Genomic DNA, 13979 nt, shown 5'->3' on the forward strand with positions numbered 1-13979 from the left:
AGGCTAATCTAGGATGACACTTTACGCACATGCATTAAGCCCAGTTTTCTCAGAACAAGGCTCATATATAAAGCGATGCTAAGTGTTCAATAAAGGCGAGGCTTTTTTGCCTTTGTCTTTGTTGTTCCTTTTTGTGTCTGTAATGTAATGCATCTTTGAATGAAATTGTTAGCTGTGTTCATATATACCTCAAACGAAGACTTTCGAGAAATATGTCCAACAAATGACTGATATATAGTTAATAACAGGTTACTGCATGATCTTTTTGTAATTTATCAGGCTCGCAACGAATAAAATATATTATTCTAAGTCTCGCCTGATAAATTACAAAAAGATCATGCAGTAACCTGTTTTTCTGTTTATCATACCTATACGTCCCCGAATTAAGAAATAGTGTGAAAAATGTTACCACGCTGCATTTTTAGCGGGAATGAAAATGATTTCTTACATTTAACTTATTAATAATTATGTCATTAGCATATGCGCTTAATATTTGTAAAACATATATTTTGCTGTTTTTGTTGCTTTTTGTGTCTAAAATATATTACATCAAGTTTATCATGCGAGGCTTAGAACCATGGTAAGCCTCGCGCTACTTTGGTTCGTGCCGGGCATGATAAACGTGATCTTTATCCAAAACTCACATAATATTCTATTTATCCTATAATTTTCTCCCTTTTTCCACAAATAATCATAAAATATCGCATTTTTTACCGATTTTATCTTTCCGTAGTTGACAAAAAACATTATGTCCAATTTTGGAAAAACCCAAATCTGATCTAAAAATAGCGATAGTATAAAGGTAAAGTTTATACGATCGTTGTAATACTATCGATTTTCATCTGATAATAGGATAAAAAAATATATCAAACAGTGTTTTATCAGGCAAATATCAATGCAGCGGTATGATAATAAACGCCTACTAACCTGCACTAAAATATAACGGCCATATGTATCAGGTCGATATCAACGTAGAGGTATGATATTCGTTAAGAATTCTATTTTGTTAAAATTAGTATCAAATAATGATAATGTTTTATGAAGAATTAATTATGATTATCCATTGATGGTCATGATGATCATTATTCTGCAAAACTCGTAACTCGAACTGGCTTGTGAAACTTGCAAAGAGAAATATATCGTCATGTGAACGGCATTTCAGCAAGTAACATGTTAGAATGCAAATTCTATCATTATATTCGAATATTTTTTTCTATTAACGGACAGAAAAAAACGTTGTTGGACAACTCAATTATATAAAAACAAATGCAAAATAGTGTCCAAAACGAAAAATATAGTTAGGTCAGTTATTGTTAATATGTTTTCAGATTCTCATATTATAAAAATAATTTTCGCATAATCGACGTATCTCTAAAACTAACCATTCAATGTCTATCATCAGACTTAAGCCCTAGTGGTTCATTTCGTACACAACACACACAATCGTTGTTAAGTAATCGATTTAAAACATACATTACAAATTATGTGCCACGAGAAATAAGATAATATGAGTCGCGTTCTGAGAAAACTGGGTTAAATGCATATGCGTAAAGTGTCATCCCATATTAGCCTTTGCAGTCCGCACAGGCTTATCAGGGACGACACTTTCCGCTTTTATGGTATTTTTAGTTTCAAGGAAGTCCCTTCTTACCAAAAATCAAGTTTTTGCGGAAAGTGTCGTCCCTGATTAGCCTGTGCGAACTGCGCAGACTAATCTGGGATGACACTTTACGCACATGCATTAAGCCCAGTTTTCTCAAAACACCACTCATAAATTAACATATATAAACATTCGCCATTTTGATGATGAAACAAAACACTCACGTTTGAAACTTAACATGTGATGTTCGACAATAATGTCAATATCCCATTGCGTTTCATAATGGTTTCTTTACATGTACATGTATAAATTAACAACTTGTTCGTCCAACGACACCACACTGAGTTGGTGTTTATGAAAGATTCACAAGATTTCAGGCAAAATCTCACGTTTTCGATGAAATTGCCCGGGAAGTGAGAAAAAAACAACATTATTAGCTTCTACAAAATGGTATATCTTTATTGTTTTAACACAAGATGAGTGTTTATCAGTATTTTGCCCTAATCATGTTTTCTCACTAACTAACCTTTCAATTGAGGCCAGACAATAGCAAATGCTTCACGTTATATTACGAGTGTGATCATAATCTCTAAGTTCAATGTCAACAGTGTCATGTTTTTAATACAAATAGGCGATTTGTTATTAAAAAAATTGGCGGTCGTTATCAAAAATGTCAATGTCACTGAAAAGTGGGTTTAGACGTGGTGTAAAGACTGACAAAATAATATTTCCAAGTTAAATTTCAACATTGTAACGTTTGTAACAAATAGGCGACTATTGTCAAAACATGTTATGGAAGTTATCAACAAGGTCAATGTCGAAACAGGGAAGTTATCAACAAGTTCAAGGTCACTGAAAAGAGGTTGATTGCAGCTATGAGAGAAATGAGTGCAAAAAGTCAGATATTGTATAAAAATTCTATAAACACAATACACGTACAGGGGCTATATTTACGTGCACACACACATGGTTGTTAAAATAAACGTCTATACAAAGAAAATGGTTTTCTGCACTTTGCTAGCATTTTGACAGGATCCGGAAGCTTTCAAGTTATTAAACACCATAATCCTAATCTATTATTGATAGTAACTACGAGTAAGTTACTTGTTCCTACGAGTTAGCGAGTCGTTGCAACGATTAATTAAGTCACAAAACCTTTCTCTGCGAAAATGATAAAGACTTGGTAGACTTGACAAATTTACGAAATTCTCTCTATCTACGGGTCTATCGTCTTCGGATCTCATTGAAAACAAAAGTTCAATAAAAATAGTCATGAGCAAACAATCATTGATTTACACGCATGCGTGCATACAGAAAAGCGTATATAGTATATCCACAAGGTAAAAATTCACCATAAACAATATTAATAAAATGCATTTTATTGTACAAGTTCTTTCATTGACTTAGGAAGGACGACAGGCGATACATTACGCTGCAGCAGAGGGACATTTCCTGCTACTTCCGGAATTCACGGCACGCAGTCGGGCTGTAGACTTGAACTGCAAGGACAATGTACGTGTAACTCTCTGATACGGTAAGGTTATCGGAGAAAAAGCCATGTCCGAATAAAATGTTTGATATCAAACCATTCGACTTACAATCTAACTTAGCAGTGATCATTCGCCTAAAATCGTTCATATGATAACTCCGATATTCTCTTACACTAACATTCGCTTAAAACTCCTACTTCAGATATTTCCCTCGCAACCCTTTCGCTATCATACGCTAGCATCTACCATATTCAGTCTCACTTTTATACCACCTATCAATTTTAAAATAAGTCTTGTGTTGACACTAATACTTACTTTTATTCGCACTCTCTTAGACCACTGACATTCTCTAAGGTTACGAATCACAATAATGGGCTCAAACTCTCTGATCGAGTTATTTCTGTTTAAGCGACACCAACATGTGTACATACATGTTCTATCAGCGCTTTGATTTCAGATGGGTTTCACCCCGTTGCACAGGGCGTGTCAGGGCGGTCACGTGGACACGATCGTTGACCTTCTAACCTTGGGGGCAGACGATCTGGCCGTGGACAACGTACGTTATAACCTGGACCCCTTTCATTATCGCATCACGCTTAATCAATCGCCATTAACCCATGTATGTCTAGTGGACTCTCCTATCCTTCTACATTGGATCAATTTATTAAAAAAATAGGGATGTCTAGTATATTTATTTCTATATTCATAATATTTCGTACAGAAATTCCTTTAAGCAAACAGCGCAGACCCAGACGAGACGCCGCATCATGCGGCGTCGTCTCATCTGGGTCTACGCTGTTTGCCAAGGCCTTTTTTCTAGACGCTAGGCATAAACTGGTTAACCTTTTATTATTTTTTAACTCAAAATATATCGGCATTTATCGTTGCACACTAACGACCCAAACTCAAGGATTTGGGTTAATCTCATGCACTTTAATAGACACAAGTCAGAGCGAACAGGAGTTGTGTATCATGATGTGGCAAATAGCTCGTTTTGATTGAAATGAGCACTATATTTTACTAATGTACGCTTATGTTCAGAGCTTCTTTTGGGATTTTAGAATGTCTTATTTTATAGTGATACTTGCTCGTTGTATATGCAATAACGTGCGGCATCATGTTTGAATGAAGTATAATGTTCAGCATATAGAATCAAGCATTCACAAGCTTCAACCACGATATGACACGCGTAATGCGAAAAGGGGGTCTTTTGCAGTATGCGAATAGCGTAACTTCAGACCAGCCTGCGCATTCGCAGTCTGGTCATGAATAATCAGACCGCTTATTTGACCACGACCCTTGCGTGACGTGATAACTGACAGAGGAGGCCCCGACCAGACTTCATATGACAGAAGACCAATTTTCGCACGCAACAGCTCATCTAGAAGTACTGAGTCCCGTTCAAATAATGATCATGTGTACATAAATACATTTTTACACGTCGGCTTTTTGGCGATTTGCTTCTGACAGATTTCCAATAGGACAGGTCCCACGTATAATTATGAATATAATAGTTCGACCCTCCGTTTGCAGGACGGCAACACGACGGTACACATGGCGGCGTGCCAAGGTCAGACGGAGGTCATAGCGCAGCTTGCGGCCCTTGGGAGCCGAATGGACGCGCAGAATCTGGTATATTGCAAACATATGCTGTCCTTATTTGTACAGTAGTTTCTTTGAGATACATATGAGAAGCTCGCACTGGGAAAACTGGGCTTAAAACATGCGCGTAAAGTGTCGACCCTAATTAGCCTGTGCGGACTGCAGGGGATAATAATGTCCACCTAGATTGGATTTGCGTTCAGAAGAAACTTCCTTTGCAAAAAAATAACATTAAAACGGAAAGTATTGTGCCCGATGAGCCAGTGCGGACTACATATGCAAACCTGCATAAAGCTCTGTTTTCCGAATGCGCAGCTCACGATGAATTGTTAGTTGCTGAAGCAAAAATGGGTATACAGTTTTGTACCAATTTTGTACAAATTGTGTACCAATTTATTGAAGAGCCCGAATCTCTATGTAATGTGTGTAAATAAATTGTTAGTGCATAACTTATGCACTTAGTTATTCTCATGTTATGAATGTATGTTATTATGATATTATGCATAATACATTTTAGTAAAATATCGCAAATATGTGACAGTGCATCGTTATATCGCAAAAAGTGCACATCCCGTTTCATGTTCCGAATATCTGACTGTGCAAAGTGCAATGCGTGTGGGTTCTTTACGACAAACACTATTTTATGTCTGTGCAATAATTGAAGCATCTCAGATAACACCGTCAACACAATACAGCACTGTTTGAGCGTATTTTGGGTGTTATTTAGGAGAAGAAGACGCCTCTGCACGTTGCGGGTGAGGCGGGCCAGGGCGCGGTCATGGAGCTCCTACTGCTGTGCGGTTGTGACCCAAATATCAGGGACATGGTGAGCGCCTGCAGTGGATAGACTATTTCCGCAATCACGACAAACTACGTCCGCAATCACTAACGGCAATACGAACATCATATTAACTATATTTTTTTACTATAACACCGTCACTAAAGCCGTCCAAAACACAACTAATGCCGCTGCCACCACTACAAGTATAATTGTTACAACAATTCCCACCAACAACACCTACATAATTTTTTTCAACTTTACAACACACGCCATTGTTGTTGTTGTTGCTATTTGGTTTATGTTTTGGGTTCTTGTTTTTTGTTAAATAAATAAATAATAATAATAATAATAATAATAATAATAATAATAATAATAATAACAACAACAATAATTATTAGTATTAATATTATTGTAGTTGTTGTTATTATTATTATTATTATTATTATTATTATTATTATTATTATTATTATTATTATTATTATATTATTATTATTATTATTATTATTACTATTATTATTATTATTATTATTATTATCATTATTATTATTATTATTATTATTATTATTATCATTATTATTATATTTGTTTACTCCACTTAGAACGACAATCTGGCCAGTACATTCCGTCTGTCCCCTGACCAGAAGCGGTCCGTGGCCAAAAGAATCAAACAGTACAACGACAATCACTCGGACAGGCATCAAACAGGGTAAAAAACGTTACATACCTCAAAGACTTAACCCATTCGTGCCTAGTGGACTCTCCCATCCTTCTAAATTGGATCAATTCATTTCCAAAATTAGGGATGTCTAGTATATATTTTTTCTATATTTAGAATATTTCGTACAAAAAATCCTTTAAGCAAACAGCGCAGAGCCTGATGAGACGCCGCATCATGCGGCGTCTCATCTGGGTCTACGCTGTTTGGCAAAGCCTTATTCCTAGACGCTAGGCATAAATGGGTTAAGAACGAGACGACAGTGTAACCATTGTAATAGCTGTACGTGTGTATATTCGTTGAGATGCACTGGTGCCGGAAACTGTTTGTTTCTAGCCGGGTAGAACGCTTGCGTTATGGTTGACTACATTATCGAAATTATTGCATACTTTACAGTATAATTATAAAGTAATTACTTAATGTTTGTATTTTTCACTAAAAAACTGCGATCATAGAAGCCGACCTGAATAAATAATAACACAAATACGAACAGAAGGGCGAAAATTGCCAACAATGCGTTAACTGTATGTTTGACATTATCCATTTCTTGCGACAATTTATGCAGCGTAACAACTTAACGCAAATCCGAGATTTCACGTTATCAATCCCCATTGTCCTGTATTTTACTTAGCATACGCTATTTCAATATTAAATTTATGGCTGATTGTATTTTTTAACACATTTCTTGTTTCCCTTTCAGGGAGATAACGTTCGATTCTCGCATGGTTCCCGCAGGCAAACCAATCGAGTTCGAAAAGCTAGGGGTCAGCGTTCAGTTGACTTCCGAGAAGAATTGTCGACCAATCATCTTCATCCATCGCACACCGGCGGATTCTGCGCAGCTTGATGTTCCTGTACGCGGACTTGAAGAGATTTTGAGGTTGGCATAACGGCCCATGACAGTATACATAAGAATCCAAATAATTTATTTACAATGTTCAAATGTATGTATATTGGATATACAGATTTGCAAATAATTGTATACAAGTTGAGATCAAAACGACGAAAGTGTTGCTGCGCTATAACACCTTAACCCATTTATGCCTAGTGGACTCTAACATCCTTCTTAATTGGATCAATTTATTTCCAAAATTATGGATGTCTGGTATATTTATTTCAATATTTAGAATATTTCTTACAGTAAATTCCTTTAAGCATAAAGCGCAGACCCTGATGAGACGCCTTTTTTCTAGACGCTAGGCATAAATGGGTTAAGCTTCAAAACGAGTACCGTAAATGCTCTGATACCGTTGTGTTTACGTACTTATCAAACCGTGACACGTACAAATTCTATCTATGATATGTTATGAATATCTTCCTGTTTAACCACATCGCAGTGTCGTACTTTCAGTGATGTGTATGAGCTGAGAGTGTTCGCCCTACCGGAAGAGTGTCCGCTCAGGATAGAGGTCCCATTGGATGGTTATCCCGGAAACTTTGAGGCGTTCTTGCGAACCGCCGAGGCCAAAGAGTACAGTGAGGTCACTACGTCGGAAGAAAATGGGGTATGGGATACGGAATTACTTCCCTTTGAGAAAGCCTAGCGCCAATGTCGATAAGTGATGATAACTTGATTTTCGATATCCGATGTATCATCAACTCGTTGTTTGTATTGACATAATTGCATTAGTTAAAGAGCGTTTTACTCAATGATAAGATTGATGTATATTTAACCAAACTTATAAAAACGACGTGCTATGAAAAACGTAACGTTGCAGCATATAATGCATTTATGTATTCGTTTATACATTTATCAACAAGTCATGCCGATTAATCGTACTTTCTATATAAATTGTGAGTTTACTTGTTATGCTCTGGCCTAAATTTAATCACATTGCATTTTGCCAAATAAAAATTCACAAAGATTATTATGTAAAGGTAAATTCTTCATTTATAGACATGCTTACCAGAATTTTTTGTTATCGAATTCCTTATTGACGTCTCCGTAGATTCCAACCTTCATCGGTATGGTACCGGTACAGCAAGGTACGGTGATAAAGTTTGCCGTGCTTGCGCGTCCCCGTGCGTACTCACACGTGATTGAACCGAATGGAGGCGTGATTATGTCGGAAATAGACCGCCGGATCAGGATCGAGGTCCCTAAGGGTGCTGTGCGGGAAAATGTCTCATTCAACATTCAGGTGGAGTTTTTTCACTTGTATTGAAATTAACGTGTTTTTCAATGGTATATTGTTATAAAATAAAACATGGTTGAATTATGGAATCGCTGAAATCAATCTCTGCAAAGGTTTGTTTTTTAGACAAATTTCAAAGACATGTGAAGCATAACGAATTTTGTCTCTGATAAAATTTTGAAGATTTACGCATTGATGCATATTTGTTTGTGTGATGCTGTTGTTGTTGTTGTTTTAGTTGAATTAAGGCGAAACTTGGTTTTTATCTTAAGAAATTTGCTGCTACGAAATAAAAGTTGCTGTTGCTGTTTACTCATAGAAAACAGCGTTCATACACTTTATTTCACCATTCAGGTTCTGAAAACATCCGATTTGGACAGTTCTACTCCTGGTCTGTTCGCGGCGGACCTAGTCACGGTGACCCTCGATCAGGCGCTCCGCTCGCCTGCGACGGTTCAACTTCCGCTCCACGTGGAAACCGACGAACCGGAAGAGCTGGCCGTGTTTTGCGTGCCCAACGAAGGCGACGTCGCTAACGATTTCCTGTGGAAAGTCGTGGACTCTTTCTTGTACATCCAGAACGGTTGCGTGAAGTTTACGGTCTCACATTTCGGAATGTAAGTTCTCTTTTTGTCTTCTTGCAGGGTGAAATAGTGAAGTTTTTTTTCTTGGACAGGGTTATAAATAAATCTTAACTTCTACACACGGAAAATGTATTTCATTCCATTCCATTTTACTCGTGAAGTATAAGAGATAAAGTGATCAATTTTTAATCTTGATTAGCAGCTTACAACAAGTCAATTACAGTAATGGTAGAATAAAACATAAACAAATGAACGTAACGTTAATTTTTAGTTTTATATAATTCAGTGACATTTTGTCGCAACAGGTTCGTGGTGGTATACTTGCCTAGGGGGTCCAAGATGACACAAGAAGCAGGCAAACGGCAAGCGCGTGACCGCATAAAGGCCGCCATTTTAAGGGAAACTTCGGTGCTCTTCTTTTGCGCACTGGCCCCGAAAAAGGATTCTTTCTTAACTATATTCGAATGCACAACTCCTGGAAGGTTCCAAAGCCGTAAGGAATTCTGGGAGCGCGAGGGATTCACGTTCCATCCGCAGCTGGTGCACTCCGGACATTTTCCCGCCAAGCCCAACGAGACTTTCTACTTTGACGTTAAAGGAAACGTTAAACACGTCGACTACAGCGTTGATGTCGGTCGCCGTAAGCATCTAACGTTCAATCCGCGGTCGTACAAGTACCAATCGTTTTACGTTACTCGAGTCCAGAAAGGTCAGCCGCTGATTGGGGAACTAACGGTGTACAAGTCGCCAACGGGCGCGGGCAGCTTTCTGACTAGTGTTCCATTAGAAGTTATGGAAAACAAATCATGTGTGATATCCTAAGTTGACCTAGTTACTGCAACTGATCTACATATACTGCCATCGTGAATTCGCGCATTATTTTACCAAACTGAGCATGACTGAATTGCTTTTGTTAAATCGTATTGCGATACGCATTTCTATTATACATATCCTCATTAAAACAACGAAAATATTGGAATTACGTTGAGTTTTAATACAACATGTGACGGACATTTCTTGATAGCAACAGTTATTGTACGATACGTCACACCAGTAGCAAGTTTTTAACACTATAAGGAGTGAGTGGAGTGAGTTTATAATTGTTTCGATATACACTCATATTAGTTTCCTATTTTTGAAATTCAACACGTTTCTGGAAGATTTTTCTCGTATCAAATATTATTTTCAAAAAGTTTTTTAAAAATTAGAAACAAGATAGGTTAAACAAAACTTGGTCATTCCATCAAAGCTCATGTGCGCTGTTTAAAGAAGTTGACAATGCATTTTACAGTGGTCAACATACTTGAGTCCGGCACAATATGACATATACCCGAACTTGGTGTGTATGGTAAATGTTTAATAGATGTTAGGTTGGGAATATAGGGCCAATAATAAAATAAGAAAGAAATCCGTGTTGGCATCTTTTCTTTGAGAGCTTTGAGAAATCCAAGATGGCGTCCAAGATTGCCGCCGTTTAAGCATTTTTATCTAAGTGTTGGTATAATCAGGACTTTGTCCGTTAAATTGTATCTCTTCAACCTAAAATAGAATTATTTTATGATGGTTATTGTTTTGAAGTAAATTAATCAAAGTAAAATTCCAAATTATACCCAAGATGGCAGCCAATATGATAGCTTATACGAATAATTGCAGTTGAAATTCCATTCCACTGTTTAGGATATGCATTTCATGCTATACAAACGGGGAAAATTGTCTTTCTGAATGGAACTTTGTACCGTACATTAAAAATCATCACAAAAATTCCTGAGATGCATTATTTTACCTATATATGAAGAGATTAATGGCAAGGACACTAAGAAGCCATATTTAGCTTACGCATGATCTGTATAATATATTTTACACTAGGTACGAACATCATGTACTCATATTTATTACGCACAGGTGGTTTACATTAGTATTTGATTTGCTTTGGATAAGCAAGGGCTACACAATTCAATTCATTATAATTCCTAATTTTGTTTCGAATATAGTAACAACAGCTAAGGGAAGTTACTTCCCGTGTAAAAGTGATATTTAAGAGATTAGTTAATTCCCTTGTTGTTTGTTTCAGAATTATGTAGTGCGCCGAAAATTTGAAAGAAAAATAATATGGGTGAGTGTTTATTCAGCACAATCATGAAATGTAGGGTCAATTGTATGAAAAACACATCAGATCACTTTATATTCCCATACCTTTTCTTTACTCAACAATATTTTTTATTTTATACATTTTTTCATGATTGTTCTCGGTGATATGCCCTTCCTTCTGAGTTTTGTGGGGTCATGGGAACCCTTAAAGCAAGTTTTCGGCGAAAATGACCAAGCAAGCATCAAACTCGTATGGTTGAAATTGTGACTGGAACAATGTCTGTTTATGACGGTCAACCAATTGATATTGATACATCCCGATTGCTATAATTTGAAAACGCACGACCAGACACGTTTTATGGGTCAATATCTAAAGAGGTGAAGAGCCAGGTTGTGTCCAGAAAGCACATTAGGGTTGCAGAGTGTATGCTATCATTCAATATTATTTATTCAAGAGTGATTGGTCGGACTACTTTCATGTGACATTCGTCTCAGCACAATAGTATGCAAAAACATTCAAAAGGTACCGCTTATATTTAATATCACGAAATGTACTTACATCGTGGACTGGATGCAACCATACCCCGAGTCAGTTCTATCTAGTCTTAACGGGCGTCTTCCAAGGCGGCTTTGTTAAGGTCGGTCATCTTGCAACCATGAATCTTATGTAGTTGCAGTAATCTAACTCTCAGCTTTTGACCCTCCGGGTCGCTTGGCTGTACGTATGTGCATGTAAAAGCTTAAAACATTCAAGAAGAACTAGGATCTTATGCATCTAGTACTTACTGTAGCGTAATCAGGTTGCTTTTGCATATATCCCCAATCGAATACTTCAAGTAGCTGATATGGAAATTTACCCTTTTTTTACTCTTGTCTTCAGTACAATAGACGCAATTCGTCAAAAATGGTCTATAGGAACCTTTCTTTATCGTATGAGAGTATCTAAAATCGAACGAAATAACATTTCCTGAAGTAATTCTTTATTTTAAATGCATCTACTAGTATTTTTAGTGTTGCTAACGTTTGCCCACGCAATCATGACACCTTTAAATGATCCATTTCTCACGAAGACACGTCTTAGACACACTGTTCGTCCGTATTTGGTTTCTGCTCTGTAACATATTTAATTGTTTTATTATTTTTTCTTTAACTTCTTATTATTGTTAAAAATTCAACCAATGTCCACTGTAAATCACCAATTTGTGTTCGACAAAACGTCGTTCAAAAATTAACCAATGTATCCTGTAAATCACCCATTTTGTTCGACAAAAGGTCGATGTTAATTATACAATTGTGTCTTGTTCTGTGAAAACTGGGCTTAATGCATGTGCGCAAAGTGTCGTCCCAGATTAGCCTGTGCAGTCCGCACAGGCTAATCAGTGACGACACTTTCCGCTTTTATGATATTTTTCGTTTAAAGGAAGTCCCTCCTTTCCGAAAATCACGTTAAGGCGGAAAGTGTCGTCCCTGATTAGCCTGTGCGGAGAGCACAGGCTATTCTGGGGGCCGACACTTTACGCACATGTATTAAGCCCAGTTTTCTCAGAACACGACTCAATTGTTTAGGGTCAAATTATATCCGTTTCGCAGTTTTCGTTGCAAATGTTGGTTTTCAAACTATTTAATGCCAGCACGGATTTTGTGTGACTTCGTATCATTATTTCGCATTACCAGACGATTTGTTGCACTCAAACCAAACTTATCTGTCAAAGTCCACGGTAACGTTTCACTTAACGTTTTTCAACGTGTGCATAATAAGTGTGCCATTGAAGAGAGGAACTTAAAAAAATAAAACACTTAAATATAGATTCTAGCCAAATAAAATCAATAATAAACGCAATCTTAATAAACGGGGCAAGCCGAAGTCAAATAGCAAATGCATATACTAGCAAATGGGATCACACGGACCTATACGAAAAAACTCGATAAATAAAAATATGCAGATATAAAGGGTACAGCTGTCAAAAATCAGAGAAAACACCAGAATAACGAAATAATCACCTCTTGAAGTAACAAATACAACAAACACTTTTATAACAACAAATAAGACATTTATATTTTGAAAAGTATACACTTAGCAATAAATTATTAGCTTTTCAGAAGACAGGAAGTTTCATTCAAAATGCTCAGAAGCCCTTACTTCACGCCGGTCATTCGGACACTTCGATAGACGGATGACATTTTGATAACAGAGAAAAACAAGAGCAAAGCGTGAGTTCTATTTTTTTTATTGCATTTTTTAAATGTTTACATGGTTTTCAGACACGGGACATTGTTTGACCGATAAATGGTAATGCACTTCGTATCGCGCAGAATGAAATTCGCGGAGGACGGTGGAATGCGTTAAAAAAAAGAAAATTACTTCGACAATCAGCATGATCAGTACATATGTCAATAAAATAAAAATACTGAAAAATAATTCAAAAACGTGTTTCTTTTCGAGTTAAAAGATCTACATGTTTAGTTATTTTATAACATGTTAATTTTGTAGTTAAATAATATATCTGAGTAAATTTAAATGTTTAGAGATTCGGATGCAACATTTTCATGGAGACCTCTTTAACCGAGTGCCCAAATCGTTAAAAGTCGACGCTATCCGACGTGTCCTTTATCGTGAATCGAAGTGTCTACAACATCACGCATACCAATTATTTAACATGCTCGTTCTTCGTTAATATTTTATTGAATAACAATCAAAATTTATGTGTTTGAAGCATAGTTATTACTATACATGGGGGCATAGCAAACACTTTCTTGCAATATTTCTTCTATATTTCTATTTTATTTTATTGAAATGTATTCTTATCATCAACGTTATGATTGTAGCGCCGTTAAATGTCGCATCGACGTTATATGTCGCAGGCTACGAGATTTGTCGCAACGTTGACGATAAATGTCGCAAGGAACGATAAATGTCACAAATCCTACTGACGATATATGTCGCAACTTTAACGATAAATGTCGCAAAAATTTCAACTGCCGAT

The 13979-nt window shown here is 36.7% G+C and overlaps 1 protein-coding gene across 1 annotated transcript in view; it reads left to right on the plus strand.

The window, feature by feature from the left end:
- LOC127854724 (serine/threonine-protein phosphatase 6 regulatory ankyrin repeat subunit B-like) overlaps positions 1-10287 on the plus strand; it is a 28213-nt gene extending 17926 nt beyond the window's left edge. Inside the window, exons 20-29 of the mRNA XM_052389782.1 lie at positions 3008-3112; positions 3548-3646; positions 4624-4722; positions 5420-5518; positions 6073-6179; positions 6889-7068; positions 7540-7693; positions 8138-8329; positions 8678-8940; positions 9213-10287. Coding sequence (XP_052245742.1) covers positions 3008-3112; positions 3548-3646; positions 4624-4722; positions 5420-5518; positions 6073-6179; positions 6889-7068; positions 7540-7693; positions 8138-8329; positions 8678-8940; positions 9213-9729 — 1815 coding nt within the window. The 3' untranslated portion in view covers positions 9730-10287. The remainder of the gene's footprint in view (positions 1-3007; positions 3113-3547; positions 3647-4623; positions 4723-5419; positions 5519-6072; positions 6180-6888; positions 7069-7539; positions 7694-8137; positions 8330-8677; positions 8941-9212) is intronic.
- The last annotated feature ends 3692 nt before the right edge of the window (positions 10288-13979 follow it).

Source organism: Dreissena polymorpha, chromosome 13, assembly GCF_020536995.1.
Source record: "Dreissena polymorpha isolate Duluth1 chromosome 13, UMN_Dpol_1.0, whole genome shotgun sequence".
In the NCBI taxonomy this organism is placed as follows: domain Eukaryota; kingdom Metazoa; phylum Mollusca; class Bivalvia; order Myida; family Dreissenidae; genus Dreissena; species Dreissena polymorpha.